Source organism: Rhinatrema bivittatum, chromosome 1 (assembly GCF_901001135.1).
Source record: "Rhinatrema bivittatum chromosome 1, aRhiBiv1.1, whole genome shotgun sequence".
NCBI lineage: Eukaryota > Metazoa > Chordata > Amphibia > Gymnophiona > Rhinatrematidae > Rhinatrema > Rhinatrema bivittatum.
In genome coordinates, this window is record NC_042615.1 from 156895017 (window position 1) to 156921223 (window position 26207).

At 42.7% G+C, this 26207-nt stretch overlaps 1 protein-coding gene across 8 annotated transcripts in view; it reads left to right on the forward strand.

Annotated features, from left to right (window-relative positions):
- Positions 1 to 26207, forward strand: part of APBB2 (amyloid beta precursor protein binding family B member 2) — a 681814-nt gene that overhangs the window by 409256 nt on the left and 246351 nt on the right. For 6 of the 8 annotated variants that reach the window (XM_029588914.1, XM_029588877.1, XM_029588903.1 and 3 more), the window contains 3 exons: positions 3995 to 4057; positions 4538 to 4623; positions 5688 to 5748. In XM_029588914.1, the coding sequence (XP_029444774.1) occupies positions 3995 to 4057; positions 4538 to 4623; positions 5688 to 5748 (210 nt within the window). The remainder of the gene's footprint in view (positions 1 to 3994; positions 4058 to 4537; positions 4624 to 5687; positions 5749 to 26207) is intronic. The other 2 variants (XM_029588923.1, XM_029588929.1) reach the window with 1 other exon arrangement.

Here is a 26207-nt window from a genome sequence, read left to right on the forward strand (position 1 = left end):
GCACCTAGAAACAAGAATGCCTTGACCTGTTAATACATGGAGGCAGAGATTTTGAATCTCATATTCAGCTTAAATATCGTGGAATGAGTGTCATCAGACGTAGGCCAGGTTTCAGCTGCAGCCGAGTTGGCTTGGTTGCAGCTTAAAATGTCCCTAAATCTAGCCTTCCAAAACATAGGCAGCTAGCTTTAAGCCTGGTATGCCTGCAGACAGGGACAGCCACCTGCTTAGCTGGCTAGCCCTGAAAATTAGTGCAGGCTGAATAAGTTTGGACTCCTGACCGATCCATACCCCTGACACCGCTCAGAATTTCATCTTCCACTAGGTGACAGTACATTTTCAAAACTGGGTATCTAGCTGGGATACCTTCATGGGGTCCTATTTACAAAGTATTTTTCCCATCCACACAAAATGTGGGAAAACCTTTAGTAACTAGGCCACTGTATTGGCTCTCTAGATCGCTTTGAGTATCATCTCTCATCTATCCCTTTGTTTTTCCTTCTTAGTTTGCAATTACTTATCATGGGTTTTTTGCTTCGTTGTTTGTTTGCTTATTTGATCTTTGGATACAACAACCCAGACAGGCAAGAAGTTACTTCTAAAATGCCACTTTCCAGGAAACACTAAAGTACAAAAATCCTCTGGCATGCCACCATCTAGTGCGAAGTAAAATTGTGTTACCATATGAAATAACCCTGTAAAATCTTTTGGCTTTAAAATGTTCATGGGCTTTGAGAAATAAATTGAACTAAATATTTAAACTGGGAGGGGAGCGGCTTTTCAGGCATGAAGGAAGGTGAGGCCAGGGGAGCAGCATTAAATATTTAAAAATGTATCACAAGAAGACTGCTTAGGGCAGGTCGTGCTGATTGACTGCTAAAAGCGACTGCTTTTGAGCGGTAGCCCTGAGAGGAAGTGTCGTGATGCCTCTCTGGATGGCATCAAAGGATACATGAAGGTGCCCCAGACCCCAGGGTGCGGTAATGTAACATCCCAGTCTGCCCTGTGTCTTAACAATGCAGGAAATTGGGTTACCTCATGAAATTCTTTTTTCATGGATGGGCGATTCTAACGGCCACCCTCATTTATTATTCATTTTGGGGGCTTTATGGTGCTTTCCGTGCACTGCTTCTTTTTTTTTTGCTTGCGGTTGTATTCTCTTCGGTTGTACTGCAGTAAGTACCGTGCGATGGCTTCCAGAGGGGAGATTCCGTGATGTTGTGAACGAGGTACGGTTAAAGCAGACTCAGGGGACGGGTGGATAGCGAGACTGGCCCGGGATCGTGCAGAAAGACAGAAGTCTTGCTGCTAGGCCACACCCCCTGCTTTGATGAGGAGCAATGGAACTGATGGGCCCGGGGTTGTCCTCCTATGGCTCTAACAAACTGCTGGCCCATGCCACCTCCTGGTTAAGGTGCACCATGTCTCAGTAACACCACGTGGCTGCAGTTTTGCTTTTCCCCAAACAGTTTTGCAGCTAATATTGACAGCTGCTTGAAATTGGGAATTTTTTTAATTATTTTTATTTGTATTGATTTCGCCTAGATATGCAGAACAATCAACTTTCCCAGTTGTAGGATGAAACTCCTAGAGACACGCCATGCAGTCCTTCCCTGTACTTGAGTTTGTTTTTAATTACGCTTTAGATTTGTGGCTATGAAAAAAAACCAAAACCGCTTAGGAGTGATAGAACAGGTTTCACCGTTATTCAGTGCACAAGGATTCCCCTGGAGTAGTGGAGGACTCGGTGTGGCGCTGGTAGGGGGAGGCAGGTGCTGCTTGGGTGCAGAGTGCTATTGGAATAGCCCTGAAGAGATGCAGAAGGAGGTAGGGAGAGAGGAAACACCAGCCCCCCTTTCTCTCCATTGCTTCGCATAAAGGCTTCAGCAAGAACTGCCACAGACTCCCCCTCGCAAATGCTAGGCTGAGCCGAGTGGCCCTCTCTCCAAGCTGTCCGAGGCCTGCCAGGCTACCGCCACCCTGAGCCGACAGGCTTGCTGGGCTGCTCCTTCCCTTGGGCTGTCATGGGACTGCTGGTTTGCCCCCCCTCACTGGGCTGAAGCTCGTGGCCATTAACAGAGTGAGTGACGTTGGCATGAACTTAGCAGACTGCGAGCAGTTAAAGAAAATTTGATAGGCGGAGGCCATGGGGAATATCATAATAAATAACAATAAGGACTAAAAATCCAGAGCAGTCTTTCTGCTTATCAACCAATAAACTCCGTTATTAGTATTTTTTTTAGTCAGGCATGTTCAGGATAGCTTTTAAGAATATATAAATAGGATAAAATGTAGCACTAAAAATACAGATGTAACTTATTTGCAGGATATTAGTGTGAGTCTGGGTGCCTTATTTAAGCCCCTTAATCCTGTCTTTACCAGTGTCTATAACTGCACAGACAGACACACGCAAGTTGCTTGCTGTCCTCGTCCCGTGGTTTTTCTCTTGTGAAATTCCCCTGCCTTTCGGTAGCCCTTGTGGTAGCATTTTAATGCACTTTTCCAGCTGTCCAGGCTTCATGCGCACCACCAGACCCATCATGAGGACTCAGCATCGTTCAATACTGCAGGGTTCTGGGATGTGACAGACTTTTTTGCTTACAAAGCATGAAGCACCTTGTTTGTTTTTTTAAACAATTTCTCTATGAATTTTTAAAATTAGAAAATAAATTATGCTTTGAACCCTTAACTAATTTTGGTGGGGTAAGCCGAGGTCTTTTGTACCCGGCATGGACCCTGTCTCAGGGGCCGGCTGACATCCATGTGGATAGAGAGATTGCAAATGGTTTGCCGTCAAATTCAAATTGGATGGATTTCAACTTGGGAGGATTACGGTTTTGAATTTTCCAAAAAGATGTTGGATTTTGCCCAGATCTGCTTGGGGTGGGGGGATAATTTGTCAAACTCTAAAGAAATCCAAAACGGATTAAAAATATAATCTTCACATTTCAAGAACAGTTCAATAAAACTTTGAAACGTTCCCAGGTCATATACATTACTTTTGAAATACAATACATTATAAGTAGGCACCTTTATTTCAGTTTTTATTTTATTGCATCCAGGGATTTATCAGTGTTTATCATAACGAAAAAAACAGGAGAAAAAAATCTATGGAAAACAGATCTCAATGTTTCCATTGCTTTTTCTCCCGTTTGTTTTTTTGTTTTATAATAAACACTGATAAATCCCCAAGGGAAAATAAAATTAAACTGAAAACAAAGGTCCCTAATTAAATATAACAGTAACATCTCTTCTTGCAAGTGAGAAACCAGTCAGATTGTCAGAATTTTACTGGTCAAATTAGCATAAAGCAGTGGTAATGTACTGTAAGTAGGATCGTTCAGTTGCTTGCAACCTGAATTAGCCTCGATGGACCTTGGTCAGACCCAACATGGCCCTTCTTATGTTCTTAAGCCTGTTTAACTGTGAATATCGTTGTATAAGTGTAAATTACTATGGAGCCTTCCTCCCCACTCCCCCCCCCCTTCCCCCAATCACCCCCAAGGACTGCAGTAAGGCATCTTGCTCTGTTCATAAATGGAGCACATAAGAAGAAGTTGAGCGAGCTGCAGATTTTATTCCATTATTTCACAACTCTGCCTAATATTTATTGCACTGGATGCTGGGCAGGTTTTGGGAGGAGACTTGGGTTCAAATTCAGACCCATTCTGCTTGCTTTTCAAGGTCATAGCATATTCCAAAGTAACCTCATTGTGTCTGTTTTTGATTCACATTAACTTTCACTTTTCCAGTCATTTGTTTTGGTAAGTAGCTTTAAAAGTGTCTTTATTTTTCTCTCTCTTTTGACCCACTCATCGTATTAGAGACTAACTAGTAGAAGTTTGAGTTGTTTTGTTCCTAACTCATTCTGTGAATATCGATGCTAACAACCGTGTCTTATGTTTTTTTTCCTTTCTTTCTTTCTTTCTTTTTATTGTTTTTCCTTTTTTTTTTATCAATGTGTTTCTTCCTCTGTGAATAATTGTATGTCTAGAGACAGCCATGGAGTGATTTTGCTGTGCTGAATGGGGGAAAGATTAATAGTGACATTTGGAAGGCAAGTATCTGGTCAGATTTTAGACTGCTTCAATACTTTTTCATCCCCTTTTTATTTTGCATGGCAGTGGCTGTGTAACATTTTTCTCCAGGGCTCTTTCACCACCCAAAGGCTGAAAGTGAATGGAGCCATCGCTGGGGGGGAGGGGGCTCACTCGCATTCTCTCCCATTTTCCATCTTTCCATCTCAAAGAGGGTCTTCTAAACTGAACAGGGGGGAGGGGAGAGAGGTGTCAGTAGGGTTATTGCATCTTGCAACAATCAAATGCCTGTCCTCAATGAAGTGAAGCGGCCACTTGACTTGAGCTATCTGGAGCACTTTAGAGAAGGGCGCATGCTTTTTTCCCTAACCACGCTTTCTTGCAGGGAAGGGAGAACACTTGTGTACATTTGGCTTCTCTCCTCTTCTAAGAGGAAGAGGCAGCAGAGTGAGCGCTGCGATTGCCGTGTGCTGATGCTTTCGGTGCCTTCTTGTCTCTAGGATTTGCACGCGGCCACGGTGAATCCAGACCCCAGCTTGAAAGAGTTTGAAGGAGCGACGTTACGTTACGCCTCGCTGAAACTCAGGTAGAATGTTTAATAATTTGGGGGGGGGGGGGGTTTGAAGGTATTTAAATAAACATTTTGACTGCTGCTTCATGACTAGCTAGACTGTGTGGGAGGGTGGGGGGCATCCTTGTCAGAGCCCCTGCCTGCAGGTGTCTGACAGATACTTTTGTGAGGTGTAAGAGAGGATCATAATCAAGGGGACGGCACCTTGAACTGGCAAAGGAGTGATTTGCCAACGGCCTGCATGGCTGAAGTCTGCGGGTACTTTTTACCTGTGTATTTTGTCCAGAATTTCCAACGCGCGTTTCAGCGTATGTGCAGAAGCTGGTGCGTAAAATCCGGATCCGGTCCCAACTCCAGCCCCTAAAATGCCTGGAACACATGCATGAAATTGTTTTCCATGCTTACCTTTCCATGCACACCCCCCACCCTTGAAAAGAAGTAAATCATCAGGAAAAAAAGAAGAGAGGCCTAGGAGCAAGACCAAAAGTGAAAGCAGTAGCACTCGAAAACAGGCAACTAACCATTTTGCGGGCTCTAGCTAGTGCTGCTGCTTTGGTAAGGAACACGTGTTTAGAGGTACACGCAACCCAGGGGTGCCCATTTAGGAAAGTAAGAAGAATGAAAACCAGCAGTTACTTGCTGTTTTACTGTTTCTTAATTGAGTTTTTTTTTTATCGCTGGCCAGACGCCATTGCTTTGTACCCTGCTCTGCACTGAGAAACTGGTAGGTCCTGATGGCTTCTCCAGCAGAAATTGCAGCAGGTTGATGGTTCCCAGTTCTTTAGCCCAGCACATAACAAACGTGTGTGCTGGCTGAGGCTAGTGGGAATCTCAACTAATGCAACTAACGGTGGATTAGCGCAAGTGATTTTGTTAAAACGTGGTGCGGGATGGAAAGCAGTAGTGGTGGTTGGGCAGTCCTGGAGGAAATAAATGAAGGAAAGGGGAGGGTGGTAGTGTCCCTTTCAAGTAAGAAAGCCTCAAGTTCCTGCTTCAGATGTTGTAGCATTGGATGTGTGAAGCTTGTGCGAGCTGTAGTATTCACAAGTTCGTAAGCCTGACTATATTTTTATTCCCAGAAATGGTCCACAGTCAGATGAAGAAGATTCCGGTAGTATCAATAGTGACCCAGAAGCCAAGGTCAGTAAAGTGCATAATAAACCAAGCATTGAAAACAATCCAGGACTATAATTGACTTCTTGATTTTGGTTTTTGGCAATCAAGTCTGTCTCTTCTTACCTTTGATCAATGACTAAACTTATGATCTGCTTTTTTTCTTTGCCAGCCATGTATAGGTATAGTGTTCTGTCAGGGATCTGGGCTTGCTTGTTGATAATGACATAGCATGCTGAGTGTTGCGCTTCAGTGGGATTTGTTTTCAGTTTTCAAGATATTTTCCTGTTATATAATGAAACTCCTGTCTATAGCCCCTTTATAAAAGTTAGAGGCCTTTGCAGGATAGTCGAGGGAGACCCCTTGTGGAAGAAAACCCATAGTCTGTCTGGGCATGCTTATGTGATAGGGTCACTTGGGAAAGTGTTCAGGGATATCTCTTAATCTCTGCTATTGGGTTATTATTTATAATGCGTCACTGTGACAATTGTTTATTTGGGGGATTTGTATATACTTCACTGAGTGTTATGAGAGAGAGCCACATGGGTGAGTCTTTCGGGTCAATATAAGGTGGTGGTCAGAGCCGGGAGGTGTGATTTCTGGCTCTTGCTGCAGAGTTCTGGTCATGGGAGGCTGGTGAACCATTCAATGCTCTTGGGCGGTGCCCCTAGGCAATCTAGGCAGTTTATGGACCAAAATAGCCTTGTGGAAATGAGAGAACTGTATTGAGGAGATTTTGACTGAGAAGAGTTCCATGTGGAGATGTGAGTACTAAAACTCATCAGTTTTTGAAGGAAGAGTATTTTGCTGTTGCTGTTGAATATTGCTTCTGCTTTATTAGTGCTGTAAGGGCCTGTGAACCCTGAATAATCCATGAAATTTAATATAGCTGGAAACCCTAGAAATAAAATTTTTATTTTGTTGTAGATACTTTTTTGTGTTAGACCCTTCTTTGTCCCAAAGTGTGGGTTCGGGAGAGGCATCTCTCAGACCATGGCTTTGCTGGCCTCGCAGCAGAAGGTAGGCACATAATTTAGAACTTATGCATGTGCGCACATGCGTACGTGCATAACTCAGAATTTATGTGCCTACACCTTTAACTTGAAACTTAGGAGTGGAGCTCGGAACTTACATGCATACACTTTGAGCTGTGCCCCTAGCTTGGCCAGTCTGCATACTACTCTGAAGCATGTGCGTCGTTTGAAACTTACGCACGTACCTCAGAGAGTGTGTGCCTACATTCCTCGGTGGATGGCAGGCTGTACATGCGTACCCTACCAATTGCTAACAGACACCATCCTGAGGGCTAAGCATATTAGATATATCTAGATCCTGTTTTACTGAGAGGTTGTGAATACCTGGAATAACCTGCCAGCAGGTTTGGTAGCAACCAAAACAAAGACAGAAATCAAGCTTGCATAGCACACATACAGAAGGGAGGGTGTTGACCAGAGGCTGGCTAAGAATTGAGGTGACACAATAGACGAGCAACAGCTGAGCAGGCTTGGTTGGCCAAATGATCTTTCTTCATTTTTTTTTAACCATCTACTATGCTATTATGAAGCTTGATGGGTTTGTCATTCATTTCAAATACTACATCTTATGCAAATATGGAAAAGAACACAATGTGTTTGCTACAGTGTTTTCATATATTGCTGAAGATATTTAGCCCATTCTGAGGAGGAAGGTGGGATTATAAAACTATTTCTTGATCTCAGTCAGCATGTGGTCACCAACTGCAGCCTCTGAAGGAACCTTTAGCTTCTAATTTTATTTGGTGTGGAATCTGCTTTGTGCTATTCTGTAGATAAAGCAGCGTATCAATTGGAATAAAATGGAATTTTGAGCTTTGAAACTCTTTTCTAATCTGCAAATCCAGCTAGAAGCAATTTTATTCCCAGTAGCAATGGTCTTTTTCTTCTTTGATTCTCCAGCAATGTCTTTGGCCAGCATGTGCAAGGGAACATTCAGCTCTGAAAGGAAAGCGGATTCATATAAAGGAAACATTCAGGGATGTTTGTTCTTAAATAAAAGCATGTTTAAAATAATTCAGAATTTTGAGAGAAGATAAGAGAATAATATATAACCAAACGAATACCCTGTAGAAGTTCATACATATACTGATCCTCACCTCCTTTATCACATGTTTGCCATTGAGGGGATAGAGAGAAGTTTTTTCCTATAATGCTCCATTACTGTCCTTTTTTTTATCTCATGGGGGTTATCCTGGTGACTCAGAGGCACTGTCATACAGAGTCTGGAGTTTGATTGTGTTTGCATCTGCGGGGAGCCAGGGGAATGGAGAGAAAGGGTCCGTATGGAACATGTGCTAGTTCTGTCCAGTGTTAAAAGTTAGTAACTTTACCCACTGTGCTGCTTTGTCATTGATCAGTTGGCATGAGTAGTTATCCAGTGCTTGCACTTATCGGTCGGCGAATCTTCGCAAACCTTCTAGCCATGATGTCAAGCCAGAAATCCAGTCATGATACCTTTCTTATTTTTGTATATAGAGAGGGAGGTGAAGCAGTTTTTATAGGCCCTGATGATGATATGGCAGTCAAGTTTAAGGAGTTGCGTTAACAATTGATTGATTTCTTTTATAGAGATACAAATCATTCATAGCATAAAATACAGGGTGTTGCATAACCTTTGCCTCCCCCATTGCAGCAGCACCCAAAAATCTGATAGAAACATGCAATATACTATTTTAATCAGCATTCAAAACAGAATAAAACAGCATAGTTGGTGCACCCATATTAGCTTGCAAAACGGCTTTAAAATGAGTAGGGTAACAACTTTATTTTCTGCTTGTTACTGGAATTTTCAATAATGTTTTGGCTTTCTTGAGACGATTTTAGCGGTCCATTGTCACCAATACCATAAAACACTCGTCAGCAGTTTAGCTCCATGTCCTCTGAACCCAACTTTTGCTTCGACCTAATTTTTCTGCAGTCCACCTCACGAAATGCAACACACGAAATGCAGTCCACCTCACGAAATGCAACACATTTAATCCGGTCAATCTGACGCTGTTTTCGCTATTGTACGTTCCGGCCTAAATAATACATTTAAGTAATGTGTAAGGTAATGTTACATTCCAAACTGAATGGCCTACAAAACGGTACAAAAATTATATTAGTGGGATAATCCAGTGGGGCGTTAGGGGGGGAGGCAAAGGTTATGCAACACCCGGTACATTATTGTTGTCAGTTGGAGTTAGGGCTTGTTTCTACTATTCCCATGTAATGGCAGTTATGTCCCTTGTTCCTTTGTGGTTTTGTCAGTTATGCAATATATGCTATAAACATAGATCGACTCTTATGCAAAAACACCCTTTGAATACTATATACATAGAATCCAACGTAAAGGGTGAAAATATCTTATTTGCTCTATCACTTGTCCGGTATTTTACTGAAAAAGCAGCTTCCACCCCTTAGGCTATGCCTTGACTGAGAATATACCATTTTTAATTTGAAATCTCAATTTCTTTCTATATTTTTGTTTGTTTTTGTAATGCAATTAAAAATATCAGTCTCTAAAAAAGTATTAATTCTTGGCAGCTAGGGAACACATCTGAAATTTTTATTGTTGAGAGACACGAGCGGCTTAAGGTCATATCATGGTTCCCTGCCGATATTTTTAATTGCATTACAAAAACAAACAAAAATATAGAAAGAATTTGAGATTTCAAATTAAAAACGGTATATTCTCAGTCAAGGCAGATAAACCAGGGTGCAAATGAGTTGAAAAAATTGATGAGAAAGCTGTACTTCTGAAATAAATACATCAGTGTGATAGGCCTCTTGCAGTTTTCAAGGGATTCAGGCCTGTCTGAGAGGCTTTGGTTAGGCGGGAGCCAGGAGCAAGGTTTCAATGTCTAAAGGCAGCTGTTTATTTTCCAGTGGGGGAAAAAGGGTTCTTTTTTTTTTTTTTTTGGTCATTTAAAGTTCTATTATTATAAATATCAACAATACATGTCAATAACAGATGAACCTGAACATGAACAAAAGAATGAACATAAGCATAAGGCATCCACAATACAGAATGCACATCATTACAAACCAGGACAATAACCTGCTCTTAGGAGCCTACATGACCTGACAAAAGATACCACATGACATGACATAAGATACCCATCCCCACCCCAACCCTAGCCTCTCTGGGTGTACTATATCACTATTATCAGTATAAATGAAAAGGATAGATGATTAATGATTTGATGAACCACAGAACCACCATGGAAAAGGGGATCTTACACTGACAGCAAACTATAGCCAACTGTCAGGAGGTGCAGGTCATTACTACTTAGCTCATTTCTTCCATACTTTGGGACTCACAGACTTAACGCAAAATAGGTGTTCCTGTTTTTCTAAAATCCAGATGGTGGGATTCATTAGCACCTTTCAGGATGTGTGATGTCTTAAAGCTCAGATGAAATGCATTGACCTAAGATGGTTTGTTAACTGTTGGACTGTCCCTCAAATTCAGGAAAGATGGCTTCCTACCAATGAAGTGGGAATGTATTGGAGAGAGAAACATTGTTCACTAAACTTAGCCCCACTTTTACAAAGCAGCCTCAGAGGTTCTAGTCTGCAGCTCTTCCAGCCCTCTGATTTTTGGCTTCCTCGTGCTGGGTTGCAGTTCTCTGACAGCGAGTCTCTCCCAGCTAGGCAGGTGTTCTCAGTTACCTGATTAGGCGAGTAGCTCTAGCTCCAAACACTACAAGGTGTACAGAGAAGCCATGACACTTGGGTTTGTGTGCATCCCTTGGACAATAGATTATCTTAACTGTCTTTGTAGTCGGTTGCATTGAAGTAAGTTCATATCTCTATGTCTATCTCCTATGCATAATGGGGTAGATTTTCTAAATTTGCGCGATCGCGTACTTTTGTTCGTGCACCAGGCGCGAACAAAAGTATGCTGGATTTTATAAGATAAGCGCGTAGGTGCGCGTATCTTATCAAATCTGGGGTCGGCGCTCGCAAGGGGGTGCACATTTGTGCAACCTGTGAGCGCCGAGCCCAGCGCGCGCTGCCTGTTCCCTCCGAGGCCGCTCCGATTTTGGAGCGGCCTTGGAGAGAACTTTCCTTCGCCCTTCCCCTCCCTTCCCCTACCTAACCCACCCCCCGGCCCTATCTAAACCCCCCCCTTACCTTTGTTCCACGATTTACGCCTGCTAAAAGCAGATGTAAATATACGCGCGCCAGCAGGTTGCTGGCGCGCGATCACCCGACCCGGGGGCTGGTCCGGAGGCCTCGACCACGCCCCCGGGCCAGCGCCACGCCCCCGGGCACGCCCCCGAAATGCCGCGCCATTTTAGTCAAGCCCCCGACACGCCCTTTTTAGAAAGCCCCAGGACTTACGCACGTCCCGGGGCTCTGCGCGTGCCGGCGGCCTATGCAAAATAGGCGCGCCAGGGCCCTGCGCGCGTAAATCCGGCCAGATTTACACGCGCAGGGCATTTAAAATCCGCCCGAATATGAGTATTTTTGGAATCTTTCCACCTTCTAATCTTAGTGGTCTCTGCTCTCTGTACCCTGTCCCAAGACAATCATGTCCAAATGGCCTGAAACCCCTTGCCAGCTCCTGGAATGCCTTCTCCAAGTTGTACACTCAGCATCGCTGGTAGGGTTCACCAACCTCTTCATGATCTTGAGCACACCACTTCTGCATCACACCCAGGCCCAACTGGCTACTTGGAAGGGGTTTCCAAATCTGGATCCCTCATGCCACAGTAGAGAGCGCTTTGGCCAGAATCACAGGGCCAACCCAATGTAGTGTTAAGCAAATGGTTTTACCTCTACAGTTTGGGAATATAATTGTCCTACTGCATATATATCAACCCGTCAGAAGGAAGAAAAAGTCACTGACTAATGCTGTGATGGCCACTGTAAATAACTTGTGCATTTACGAGCCTTCTATCTTAGACATTTTTTCCCTAAGTGGAAGATGTTATGACCCAGAGATTTGATGTTCATCAAGCTGAGTGAGGGATACACATTATTAGTTACTAAATTGTATCATTAAAGAGCAACCCTGATTTTGTTTTTATGTGGAAAACAGTAGTGACATAACCATGCAATAAAAATGCAATGCAATTATTTTCTAGGATTTTAAATTTGATGTTGTTATTGGATCCCACCTGACATGGAGAGTATTGAAGGACATGAATTCTAACTCCCGTAGAAATATTGTTCTACTCACTGTTTTATTACCTGAACAAATTATTTCCATTTGGTTGTAAATATGGGATGCTAAAAGGTCTCTGTATTATGTCTGAAATAAATTATGGGTCTCCATCTCCACCTTCCAAGTCTATTATCTTATCTCAGGAAAGTAGGCACTTACTTTATGTAATGGAAGCTGCTAGCAGACATGACATAAAATAAGATGTTTTTCACTGTTTGAACGTCAAGAGCCAGTCTGTCATAATTATCCTTTCTACTAAAATGCATTTAAGACAGATAATTGCAAATAGTGACTGTATTTTCTATATTTAATGTGCAGTTAAGGTTAAAAAAAAAATGCTTCCCTGTGCCCCTCATCCATTCTCATTTTGGTAAACACGATCGTGGAGTTGGTAACTGAGAAATCTTTCATGCTTTCTGCAGAATCTCTCTACACAGTCCTTCCAGCTTTACCCACTGTCTTCTGGTAAATTGGAAATGGTAGTCTGTAGTCTGGATTGAGATAGAGAGGGCCCTAGTTTTCCTATAGCTAAAGGCAAGCCTTTGTGATCATGCTAATCTGATTCTGAAGGGAGATGGTGTCACTGGACCTACCTAGCTATAAGCCTTGGTGGTATTCAGGTAGAGACAGGGACTGCAGCGTCTCTGGACTAGTTTTCTGCAGCAGAATTTGGCTGGGTGCCACAGCATTAAATCACGTATCCAGCTTCAGAGTTGAAGACTGCAGATAAATGATGCAGCATCTGAAAAATGCCCTGGATTTGAAAAAGAATTTCAAAAAGCGATCTGCGGTATCTTTGTATGTGAATATGAAAATCTGTCTATATACATTACTTCAAGAATGTGTATGCATGTTTATTGCATAAGTTTATGTAACCAGGGGCGGATTGGCCTATCGGGGCTTTGGGCGTGACCCGGTGGGCTGGTCAGCCCAATCACGTGGTTGGTGTGGGTTGCAGTGGCCCGTGCCTGTGGAGCCGCTGCGACCAAAACCAAGTCCCCAGCATGTATTCTTAAATAGTGGGATCATCCCCCCCCCCCCCCCCCAGGCTCTCCGTTTCTTCTTGCCCGCTTGTTTCCTTGTGGCGGCAGTACCTTTCACATGCATGACATCCTCCCTCTCAGTGGCAACTTCTCTCACAGCCCCCCACACACACACACACACACCTTCAGCGGCACCTCTGATATGGCTCACATCATTAGCGGCAGTCATTCTTATCACGCCCCCACCCCCCCACCCACTTCAGCAGCAGCAGTTCATCATGTCCTCACCCTTCCGCTTGCTTTTGTTTTCTTTGCCTCCAGCAACCCTCATCCTCCGGCCATGACAAAAATAATACTTTAAAAAAACCTAGCCTCTTGGCCTTGCAGCCTGTTCCTTCCCTCAGGCTAAGGAACTCCTCCCAGAGAATCAACAGGCCTCCCACTCATCCAAAGGCATTGCTAGCACTGGACACATGGGGGCCCATGCTGAAAATCTCAGGGGTTGGGCAGTGATGGGACTTATGGGGAGGCTTGCGTGTTGGGCCCAGGCCGCACAGCACAAGGGAGAAGGTTGCTGAGTGGGTCTGGGCAGTGCGGCCAAAGGGAGAAGATTAACGCGTCAGGTCCAGGCAATGGTTTCTGCCTCTGGCCCAGGCCACATGACTGCAAACAGAAGGTTATTGCGTCAGGCTAAGGGGGGGTACCGCCAGAGAGAAGGCTGCCACATTGACCCAAAGAGAGAAGGTCGCCGGTTCCAGTCCAAAGTGGAAAAGAAAACACTGCCAATCGGCAGGGCCAAAAAGAGTAAGCTGCTGCTGCCTGACCCTGCATATTGCGGCTGGGGGAGGGGGGGGGAGAGAGAGAAGGAGTCAATGTGAGGGATTTTGTGTGTGAGCAGTAAGCCTGTGTGAGAGCCTGTGTGGGTGTGTGAGCAATAGTATGTGGAATAGCTTTGTGTGTGTGTATGTGAGAAATAGCATGTGTGAAAGCTTGTGTGTGAACAATAGCATACATGAGAGCTTGTGTGTGTGTGTGAGCAATAATATGTGAGAGAATTTGTGTGTGGGCAATAGTGTGAGCATGTGAATGTGAGCAGTAGCATGTGTGAGAGCCTCTGTGTTGTGTGTGTGTGTGTGTGTGAGGGATGCTGCATGGGCCCAAGGTGGAGGTTGCTGTTTCCTCCACGTTCCAGGGAGAGAGAGAACTCGTGTATGCATGAGAGAGAGCATGTGAGAGAGCTTATGTGTGAACATGTCTGTGTGTGATAGAGCACGTGTGTATGAGAGAAGTCGCACAGCCTCAAGGAGGTAGTTGCTTCTGCATTCACATTTATGGGGAGAGAGAGCGCGTGTGTATGTGTGTGTGTGAGAGAGAGATAGTGTGTCAGAAAATATAGGAGAGAGCATTTGAAACATTGAGAGAGTTTGTGTGTGTCAGCATGACTGTGAGAAAGAGAGCATGTATTTGTGTGTGTGTGAGAGAGCGAGAATGTGTGTGAGCATGTGTTGAATGGACAAGAGTGTGTATGTGTCAGAGAGTATGTATGTGAGTGAGGGGAAAATTTGCATGCCCCTCCACCCCCTATTAATCTGCAACAATCTCAGGATGAATGGAAATCTAAAGTTCCCAAGTATGGAGAGTGGAGGATTTTTTAAAATCCTTATTTGTTTTAATTGTGTGTTATTTGATGTGTTTGCTATTTTGAAATATTTTATTGGTATTTGGGAAATTTTAAAATTATTTAATGAGTTTTTAATTACTGGATATTCTTTTACTCAGCTGTTTGAAATATTTATTCATTTTATAAGTATGTTTTTGCTATCATTATGTTTTGTACTATTTATACTTTATGGTGTCTTTATTCTGTATTTGGTGAGAGTCTCTGTGTTCTAAAAGCATGACCAAGGCAAGGTATTCTGCTAGTGTGTAGTTTCTGTGTAGGGCTCGATAGCGGCTTAGTTTGTTTTGCTTTCCTGATAGGGCTTGGGGTAATATTTATAGTGTTGCTTTCTCATAGGTAGAATTGTTGCTGTTTGAGTGTTGCAGTTAGTGCTGTTTTGGTATTGGAGGTTTACTATATTGTAATTTAGTTTACTTGTGGGTTTCTGAGGGCTAAGTGTTACCATGCGCCTAATACCATAGGGCAGTGATCTTTACTACCTTTCAAACAAGGACCACTTTGGCAAAAAAACTTCGTTGTGAGAGTCAGAAAAGTCAGTGAACAAAGTGGTTGGCACTTTGGGTAAAGTGGTCCATTGCCAATGAAGTGGCCAATCCAGTTGCTCAGCTACACTTGGGGCATCTCATGTAAGTAAACAGTCTGCTCACGTACACTTTCTATGTGCCTATGTTTCTCTCTCTATCTCTCCATCAGCCCATCCTCCCCCTAAATTGCTCTCCAGCTCCTCTCCCTCCATACACACACTCTTCACAAGCCCATTCCAGCTAATCTCAACTCCCATCCGTTAGCCCCCATCTTCCTATGCCTACGCTTATCCCCGTCCAAGCTAATTCTCCTCCCCACCCCAGTTTGTTAGTTGCCTCTTCACCTTCTCTAGAGGCTTGCCAGCTGCCTCTGAAACAACTGTTCTGTTTTCTTTTGGCATCACATAGTTCTTAATAAGTTTAATCTGAATGATACCTGAGTTCCTGTGCTATTCTCCCTGTCTTGCCAAAAACGCCGAGAGAAACCATGTTGGATATATAAAATAAGCCCTTGAGAAAGGACATTATCTAGTCCGAAACACAGCACTGTGTCGGGCAAGAGATCGCAACATGTGGGCAAGGAGCAGGCTAGAAATTTAAAAGACTGCAATGAATTATTACATCTTACGAAGAAATTGAAGTATTCAATTGAAGTAATCAAAATTAAATCTAAGATAAGTTGAAGTCTCATAGATCATAGATATATTTTAATAGCCCGGGTGATGAAGTATATAAAAATATTAAAAAATTTAAGGTGGTAATTCCTGACCTATGATTATATATAAAGCAGAGTGACAAAATTGCGAAGAAGCATTACACAATGATGCCTATTATGATGGTCAAAGATCTCTAGCGTCATAAGTTCTGTAAAGTTGGGAAAATAGTCAATTGATGTTGCACATGTATTAAACCGACTATTTCCTTAAAAAAGGGGGGCCGTGAAGCATCAAGTGTTACAGACCGTTGCTAGTAATAACAGTGGCTATTTTCTAAGTCAACTTAATTAATAGCAGGTAATGGACTTCTCCTCCAAGAACTTATCCAATCCTTTTTTAAACCCAGCTACACTAATTGCACTAACCACATCCTCTGGCAACAAATTCCAGAGTTTAATTGTGCGTTGAGTGAGTGTCTTTTTTGCAGGTTTTCTGGTTGGCAGCAGGGCAGTGAATGTAATATACCTGTTATTGTAAGTGATATTTTTACCTCAGAAGAGTGTACTTTGAATCTCCTTTTACATGTAACATGTTATTAATACATAATCATTTTTAATTGTGTGTGGGAAGGGTGGCGGTGGAGGGTTCAGGGCTGTACGCTTCTCCTACAGCACCTAATACCCTTGCACTGGCCCTGGCTGCGGAGGTTCCTCATGGGAAGGCAGTTTTCCGGAACACTCTGCTGCTTTGGGTCAGTGGCTCTCCCCCGGCTCAGTTTCAGCAGCGATGCATGCAGTCTCGGCCAGGGTTCAGTTTTCCTTTTTAAGCCCCAGAGGATGCCAGCAGCAGCAGCAGCAGCAGCATGGATTACTTTTGGTCCTCCTTCCCCTGCAGCAGGTAGGCAGAGCAGAGCTCGGGGAACCATAAAAGCAGCAGGCTCTGCAGCACACAGTCAGTGGAAATGTGTTGGAGCTGGGGGGGGGGGGGGGGGGGGCGGGCCAAGTGGGGCCGGAGAAGTGGAGGCAAGCTCCAGTCCCAGAAAGGGAAGGGGGTGATCCAGGAGGAAGCACCTGAACAGTGTTAGTGAGGCTTCTGTATCCAGTGGCTGAGAGAGGGGCAGGTGGCTTTGGAACCAGTGAGTCTCCTGGAGAGTGGGGGTGCTGAGAGAGAGAGAGTGTGCGGAAGAGGGAGGCTGGAGTAGGGCTGGCAGCAAGCAAGAAATAAATATGAGCGTTATCAACACTTGGGTGGGAGGAGACTGCAGCTCTGTCTGCTCATGTCTAGTCTAGGGTATGCTTTAATTATTTTGGAAAAATGTGGAATTTATGTTGGAGATATTTTGGCTCAATTTTGCTAGGCCCCAGGTCAAAGGATGTACTGTCAAAGGTCGGCTTGGCATGCTTTTGGGAGCTGTTGATGCAAATGCCGCACAGAAAGTGCACGAGGGAGTCAGACAGGTACCGTGGGGGCTGGTTTTGAAAATGTCCCCTGGGGCAGATTTTTTTCCTACGTTCCGCCCCTGGTTGTAATTGTTACAGGTGACAGACCCTGTGAGTTAGCCCTAACAGTTAGGAAATATTACAAGCACCTAAAATATGATTCCTGCGGCCTGCCATATACAGCCAGCGTGGCTTCTGCCACCAGGCCACAGAGAGGAGTCGGCTGCCACCGCATCCTGCTACAATCACTGCTGCTCTGGTCTGTAGAAGTTGGGAGACGAGGTTAAGTGGAAAGGGGAAATAGGAAATAGTATATATACTATTTCCCCAAAAAAGGTTGTGAGAAATTCTGACAAGAGAAATGATAATGTAAATGTAGAAGGATTACCTAGTTTGGGTATTACAACTTTTCTAGAAGAGTAAGTTGACGTAATAGATAATAGGGCAACTTTATTTGTATCTTTTGTTGCAGAGCAAAATAAGGATGTACTATTTAGGAAATTTTTTAAGAATAGAGATGTTCCTTTTTGTGGACATAAAAGTCCAAATTTTCCCCGATGTTGCTCGTGCCACTCAGGCAAGAAGCAACTTTCTTCCTTAAATTTCCATGTTCTTGTTTTATTTCTTATCAGGGGAAAAAGTTTGGATTTAATGATCCAATACATCTAGAAACATTTCTGAATGATAAAAATCAAGCAAGGAACTTAGAGATAGACGATCAATAAAAATAGAAACTCTGTTCTCCTTCATATATTTGGTTTCAATGGAACTCAGACGTGTATGAGTTCTATTGATAAAATATATATAAATGAATATTTATATATTTTCTTGTTAGATATCCCCCAATTATGGATATATCTAACAAAGAAGCGTATTTGTTTTTGGAAAATCGATGTCTTGTTCTGTTTTTGCATTGTGACATATTTCTTATTTTCATGATTGTAATCAATGAAGAAAATTAAGTATAAATTAAAAAAAAAAAGTGGAAAGGGGAAATAGGCTGGAAGGAAGAAAAGAGAAGATGAGGCTGTGGAGAGGGAAAGAGAGGAAGATTCTATAGGGGAAAACCAATAAAGGCAAAAAAAGGAAAACAAATAAAAAGAAACAACAAAAAAAAAAAAACCAACCCAAAACAAACAGAGAAAATAAGCAACAAGTAGGGATAGTATTGTAGAAGCAAGGCTTTGGGAGTGCTTTCCAACCTGGATTTGCAGAAGGGCATGCTGAAAGTCCATGCGCTTGGACTGTTGCTGATTTAGAACAAATCCCTCTGTGCCCCAATATCCCATAGCCTGCTGTCCCACCACATGGGAAGGGAGGAATGGACCACACCCTCCAAGTTCCCTAATCTTACCCTCTGCTGAATATAGGAAGTATTTAACTCCACTGATCAAAGTGAACATAAACAATTCTACAATCAATGACATCACTTCTGCATAAACTGGTACCTGCTGTTAGGGCATCTGGCCGAGACCAGCCAGCCCCCCTACCTTATCTACTCCGCCGGTATGGTGGCCTCCTTCCTGCGCTGGGCTGCGGGCACCGGGCTTCACGGCAACTGCAGCGTCGCTCTCCCGGCCAACATTGGGACCTCCCTTGACGCGCGCGTGGGAGGCCCCGCCTCTTAAAGGAACCATGGCGGAAGAGCTAAGCCGGCCCCGGATGATGATGTCTCTGCAGGCGGGGTATTTAAACCCTGCAGCTGCTTCCTTTCTTCGCCTTCACAACAGACTCCCTCTGTTGCTCCTAGGCTGCGTTCCCTGTACTTCAGTGCTGCTCCTCCAGTGTCTCCTGTGTCTCCGTGCCTCCAGCGTCTTCGTGCCTCCAGGGTCTCCATGTTCCTGTGACTGTCTGTTCATCTCCCCAGGTAGTACCTTCGGACTGTCTCTCTGGTACTGACCTCTGTCTGCCTCTTGATCTCTTTGTTCTCTGCCTGCCCCGTTCCTTCTGCCTGGACTTCACTTCGTCTCTTCGCTGCCTGCCCTGGACCTTCTGCCTGGACTTCACTTCGTCTCTTCGCTGCCTGCCCCGGACCTTCAGCGTGGAGTCCAGGCCGGCTCTTCGAGGAGGTTGGTTCCTATGTTGCTGGGTGAACGCTCTGAGTACCCGCTCCTCGGGGGCTCTTCCGCGTTCATAGGCTATCCGCTCCTCGGAGGGCCGTCCTGCTTGATTCTTCGGAACCAGTCCTTGTGTGTCCTCCTCTCGCCTCTCCCTCAGCGATCAACACCTCTCGCTCCGGCTTAAGGGTCCACAATGATAACACCTGCTTTTCAAAGTATTATGTGATGAGGGGAGATATTCATACACGGCTCCCACATATATAGTCAAACGTCCTTAGCGGTGTTCTGTTATCATCATGAATTCCTCCTCATTACTTATGTCCAAAGTTTATGCAGTGTTCTCTTTTTAAATAATTTTTAAGATGCAAATGAAGTTCATCTGTCAGAGCTGCAGCATATCATATTTATTCCAAGCATAGAGCCCAACGCTGGCTGTGTTTCATATTCGTCTTCATCAGGGGCACTTTCCCTGCATGCTGCTACTTTTCTCTAGTAGGATACCCATCATGCTGATGCCGTGTATCACCCTTTATACATGTCACCAAAACCTAGGAAATCCCCAGCAGGAAACATCTAGTTCATTAGAGCCATAGCACCACTCATTAATCAAGAAGTAAATTGCTCATGTCATTAAATTAGAGACTACCAATCTACAGTTTCATTGAGAGACTCTTAGGTACACTAGTCTGTAGTTTAAAAAACCAGAGCTGTTCCCTGATGTATTTGACCACCTGATCCAAGATGGTCCACTTTAATTGTGAAAATGTGCTGATTCTACCCAGTGTTGTACAATAGGAGCACTTAAACTGCATGTATGTAACTGACTGCAGTGTTCAATTAATCATTTCCGAATCGCTCCTTCTGTACAGCCCATGTATATTTTAAGACATGGACATGCTATTGCATAATAAGTACATGATTAGAATTGCAATCTGTTTATTGCCTTCTTGTTAACTGTCATTCATGTTACTGGATGACTCTATGCTCTTCCCCCTTCTGTGGTAACACAAAATTCACAATTGTTGCAGGGTCTATGTTCTGCTGTCTCCACTGGTAGTGTATCCTCCTCATGTAAAATGGAGCATACTACTCAGTCCCTAATGTTGGATCCTCTGAGAATATGCTATTAAGGGGGGTTTCTTAAACACCTGATGTAGGAAGAGTACAACCTAGTGTCTCTATATTGAAGACACTATCCACACCAGCAAATTTATATGTTTAAAACGCATACTAGCTGTGTTTACTTCACTATAAATCCCAACGGGAGTTAACTTTCCCAATCGGTAAATCTGGTACTGTTGCATGCATTTTAATTACTATAATGGGATAACCTCTAGCAAGAAAAGGTTGTGCCAGTAGTCTAGACTGTTTATTGAACTCTTCCAGATCTGAACAGATATGTCTGACTCTTAAAAAAAAAAAAAAAAAAAAATGGACTGGAAGGCCAGTTTTAAATGAATATGGATGATGGCTCTGGAATTCCAGCAACTTGTCCAGTCCCTCTCCTCACAGACCTTACTTCTGCACTCAGGCTTAGTTTAACTTGGAAAATATGTCCAAAGTCAAGCCTTGCTAGCTTTTTTCACTTTTTGTTTTCATCTAGTTTTCCAAGTTAATTCTAGGATCCTTTTCACAAGAGAAACATTTGAATGCTGCTGGGAGATAGAACTGAGAAGGGAGCAATGTTATGTATCAAGTATACCCTAAAACTTCTGTGGCTCATTCATTATCATCAATGCCACTACATTAGGGATGTCTCTTTAATTTTTTTGTAACAAACATAATTTTAACAATGTAGAGCTGGGTAGAAGGGGTGGGGGAGGGGGAGTGTTTGGTGGAATGTGAGGTGCATTGGAGCAGTAGGGTTATGGGTGTGGAGAGCGTGTTTGTTTGGGAGTAAATGAATGAGGGTGGGTATGTGGAAGATATGTGTTTGGGGGTTTATTTGGGGTAAGGGGGTGTGCAGGTGTGTTGCTCTTGTCCAAGCTGCTGAAAGAGTGAGGGAGGGCTTTTGGAAGGAAACACTTATTCATGTTTAGCAGCCTGTCACTGTTACCCATAAAAAGCAATGGGGATTTTTTTTTTTGGAAGCTCATGTCTCTGAAAATATTGACCAGTTTGTTTCTAGTTTTCAAGCTCATCCGAGATATTCACATTTTCGTCCTGCATGGTCGATATGGTGAACTTCTGTCCCTTTTTTGGGGGAGTGATGGTGCCTAGAGACAGATGGACAAATTTTCCCTGATCCCTTTTATATAAATTCTTTCCAGGATTTCATGTGTTGGAAAGTATGCAAAAGATAAAAAATGGAGTAAATTATAATAAAAATAATTGTGTGCAAGCCAAATGTTTTGTTTTATTTTCCCCTCCCCCGCTTGAAGCAATGTGTCTCATTCATTTCACTCTTACAGTTCTGATGTAACCAGCTGTGTTTTCTCAAATTTGTGGTTAAGCTTCTGTGATCCCTTTGAATGCACATTGTTATAATATATTTCTGCACTTATGTTGCATTTATGTTGTCTGTGAAGTTTTTCTGAATTGTACCTGTGAGGATATTCTGTGGTTTTGTTCCAGTGCTTTTCTTGTATTGGCTATATTATATGTTTGTGTTGCATTGCATGCATGCTGTTTTATTTGCTTTTGTGTTAGTTGGTAGAGTGAGGGTATGTGCCCATGCTGAGGTGAAATGTTTTTCTATTATCTTTTTTTATAGTGATGTGTGGGACCCCATGGTCAACCACTAGAAGGCCCTAGGTCCCTGCCCATTAGGAATTAACAGCTTAGTAGGAGACATCAGTCCTGTGCAGTCCCTAATATGGGTAGCCAGGACTGACTTTTCCCAGCACCCACCCTCTCACAAATCAATAACAAGCAATGCAATCGATAACATGAACGAGACTTAGACAAGAGTGGGATCAAACAGGCCGCAACTTTATTGTACCACAATTAGGTGCCCGAGCCAGTACTTTACATCAGCTTCACTGCGCACCTGCCACCCGCCAGCAAGGTGCGCAGATATTAACATTGCGTTGTACCCACTACCCCCGCCACCATCAGCAAGGGGTTGTGACCACCAGCTCCCGCCACTTGCAGCAAGGAGCCTTCCGCAGGACAACAGCACCAAATTGTCCTGCCCCTCAACACATTGCCTCTCAATTGGCTCGGGTGACCCTGCCTCCCCGGTTGCGACAACATTGGCTCAAGAACCATATGAACATGATAACTTAGCATATACAATATGAACATTATAACTTAACATAACTAGTGACGTGAGGGTGGGAGGGTGGGATGCGATCCCGGGAGCGTCGGCAGGCAAAGAGGGAGCTGCCGGCGCTCCCTGGGAACCAATTGGCTGGGTTCCAGCCGATTGGTTCCCTTCCTCTCAGGGAGCCAATTAGGGCTCCCGGCCTGCCTCCCCGAGGACCGGATTCGTCCTTCACTTCATAAGTAACTGAGACCATGAATATAACTGTCCCGGTAATCTGTGAAATACCCAATTGTATTTGTAATGCTTAAACAAGCTATGTAGACCTCTCAGGCATTTATAAATGTGAAAAAGGCTTGAACACAAGCTCAATCAACATCCTGACTTATCTGATGTTGTAAATCAATAACCGATGCAGCCACGTTTCAAGTCCGTCCAGGGACCTTTCATCAGGGAATTTGTCCTCATTAAATCCTCTGTCAGTGAGTGTTGAGATGTTGCCTGATCAATTTTGTATGAAGTCTTAAGCGTGAGTCAAATGACTCTACCCGAATCTGATTAGATTCGGGTAGAGTCATTCATGGTCTCAGTTACTTATGAAGTGAAATTCACAGTTTTCAGCAAGAATATCTTTTTAAAAAAATGAAAGAGGTTTCCACTTGGTGTTTTCACATTATAATATTTTCAAAAAAAACAAAGATGGAGGAGGTCCGTTTATGATTATAACACAACTGTATCACCCTTTGGGGATCCATGATATTAATATATGAAATGTTCCTCTCTTCTCCTAAAAAATTTTTGTGATAAAAAATTTTTTTTTCTTGAATGTTAGTTTAAATGTTTCACCCTGGATGGGGGCTATCAATATTATATAAATTGTGGTAAAAATTTTGTTAAGAGGGTTTCAATTGTGGTTCATTTTAATTCTGGTAGGAATCCCTCATAAATCATTGGGTGCCATTGAAAGAATAAAAATATAGATAACATGAGAGATCATGTGATACGGTGAGCCTGGTGAGTTGCAGTCAGTTGCCAGAGCTCCGGGTACCAGCTTCCTATTTTGTGATTTCTGACCTTCTAAAAAGAAGTTTTTTTCAGCCTTGGAATTTCTCCTGACTTATAAACGGTGTATGGGCAAATTAGTAGTAAAAGAAGACAGTGAGATGGCAGCAAAACTGCAGAGAAACGAGAAAGAGAAAGTGGTTGAAAACAAAATGGCTGATGAGCGAGACTCTCTGGGAGTTATAAACATGGATGAGCAGGCTGTGCTTACTTTGACACGAGCAGTAGTCCAGCACTTCAAAATAAATTTGAAGCTATCATTACCATTCTATCTGAATTAAAAGATTGAAAGGTGAATGGAAAAGGCAGAAGTGAGAATTACCATCATAGAGGACGACACCAATGCTCTAACTAGAAAGATAAGCACATTACAAAAAGCATTAGCGGTGAGTGAAGCTAAATTAGAAGATTTCTAAAACAGAATAATCTAAGATTTGTTGGGTTTCCAGACAGTGCCCCAGAAGAAGAGCTGACATCCATCTTAGAAAGCTGACTTCTCTGAGAACTAAAACTGGCAGATTTAGAGGGCAAACTAATCATTGAAAGGGCACATAGAGTTGGCCTGAAAACAACCAGTGGCTCCCTCCTGATAACTGTTATTGCGCGATTCTTAAATTTTGCGTGCAAAGCGGTGATTTACACAGCTTACCGGAAAATGAGAGGTTTAAAATACAAGGATCACAAAATTCTCATGTTTCAGGATATTTTGGCGGCAGTGTCAACTCAATGATGAGCAGACTCCGCTGTTTGTGGTGGGCTTATCAACAGAAACATAAGATTAACTATGATATTCCCAGCAAAATTGAAAGTGTGGAAAAATGGAAAAGTTTTATATCTTTTGACTCGCATTCTCAAGTCAAGGAAATGTTAGCGGACTGAATTAAGTCTAAGGCTAGAGGAAAAGCCGATAAATTGAGCTGACATACACTTGACTGAGTTAAAATGTTTATCTCACAGCCGGATTAAAGATGAAAAGCTTGAAAAGATAAACTTACTGTTTTCTTCTTACCAGCATCTTTTTCAGTTATGATAATAGGCGATGGAGTTGGTTTTAATTTCCATTTTGGAAGCGTGTACAAAGCATTGCGAAAGAAAGCAGAAAGCACAAGCCCAGACAATTTATCATGTGTCACAAGACCATACTTTAACTGCTATTTTTTACAAAAAACGCTGAAGAAGTCTACAACATGGTGTCGTTTCTTTTTTCTGATAACGATTAAAATATGCTTCGTGACAACAGGATAAAGTGCTCTCAAAAGCTCGAAATTGGTGGTCTAAACTGAATTAATCATTTATATGTAAATTCATTTGTGAAGATTAGAGATAATTTTGAAGTTCAAAAACTTTTTCTGCATTAAAAGATGGACATGTCAGAATGCCACTCGCCTCATTGGAAATGAAAAGAAAGGTGAACTTGCGTTTTTATTAATTTACTTAATCAGAGTATTGCAGAGATTATGTATGCGCTAATCTTGTTTAATTTTTAGGTTGAGCAGGGGAGTGGTACCCAATTGCTTAATTACAGATCTCAGCCCCTGGTCTAGGGGTATCAGAAGAGAAAGTGGAATGTAATTTGATGGGGAGTTGGGGAATAGGATTGGGAAGGGTGGGAATTGAGAAAAAATATGATTGGGAGGAGGAAGGAATAAGAAGGAACACAAAGATAAGAAACTAAATAAATATATATCTGTGCAAGTATATCACTGGGAGAAAAATGGAAGGAATAGGCTAGGGCTCTAGGCTGGGAGACTTCTGGCAGAGAGATCAGGGTTGGAGTATTGCAAAAAGGCATTTTTGTACATGAAAAATGGTGGACAACATAAAGTGTATCGCTTGGAATGTTGACAGCATTGGTTCTCCAATAAAAAGAAAAGAGATTTTTATCTGCCCTTCAGAGACATAAAGTATCAATAGCCTGTGTCCAAGAAACAAATCTGTCAGATACAGAGAGTAAAAATGAAATAGAAGTTGGATAGGACAATCTTATTATACACCTGCTGTAGGCAGGAAAACAGTGGTTGCAGTGTTATTTCATAAACAGATGTCCTTCCAAATAAAACAGCAAATTCATGATACCAATGGAAGATACATATTATTGGTGGAAAAAATTAATGGCTAAGAATTCACATTGTGTAATCTATATGGACCAAATGAATACAAACAATATTTGCTAAGTTTTATTTTACCTGTTTCTGATCTCCCTTCCTTATTAGGCATGCCTCAACTGTAGAATATGATTATCATTGGTTTAATAGTTTTGTTTTATGTGGTATTTATAATGTTTCCTCTTAATTTCATTTAATTGTAAAGCCTGTTGCTGATTTATTGTTCATTGTAAACCGAGGTGATGTTTTTAACGTGCCGCGGTATATAAAAAATCACTAAATAAAATAAATAAATATAAACATTCATTTTTCACAGATAGGAACAGAAACTTTCAAACAGCCGCATGGGCAAATATATACGCGCGTTTGATGGCTCGCGCAAATGAATGCGGCCATTTTATAACATACGCGCGTACATGCACGCATGATATAAAATCAGCAGCACGCGCGTACGTGTACACATAGTTTTATGGTGGGCACGCGCAAATGCTGGCTCTACCACGTAAGTGGGAGGATTACATTACATACACGTGCTAATGCAATTACCAGTTTCCTCAGTCCTTTCCCAGTTTGCCCAGGTAA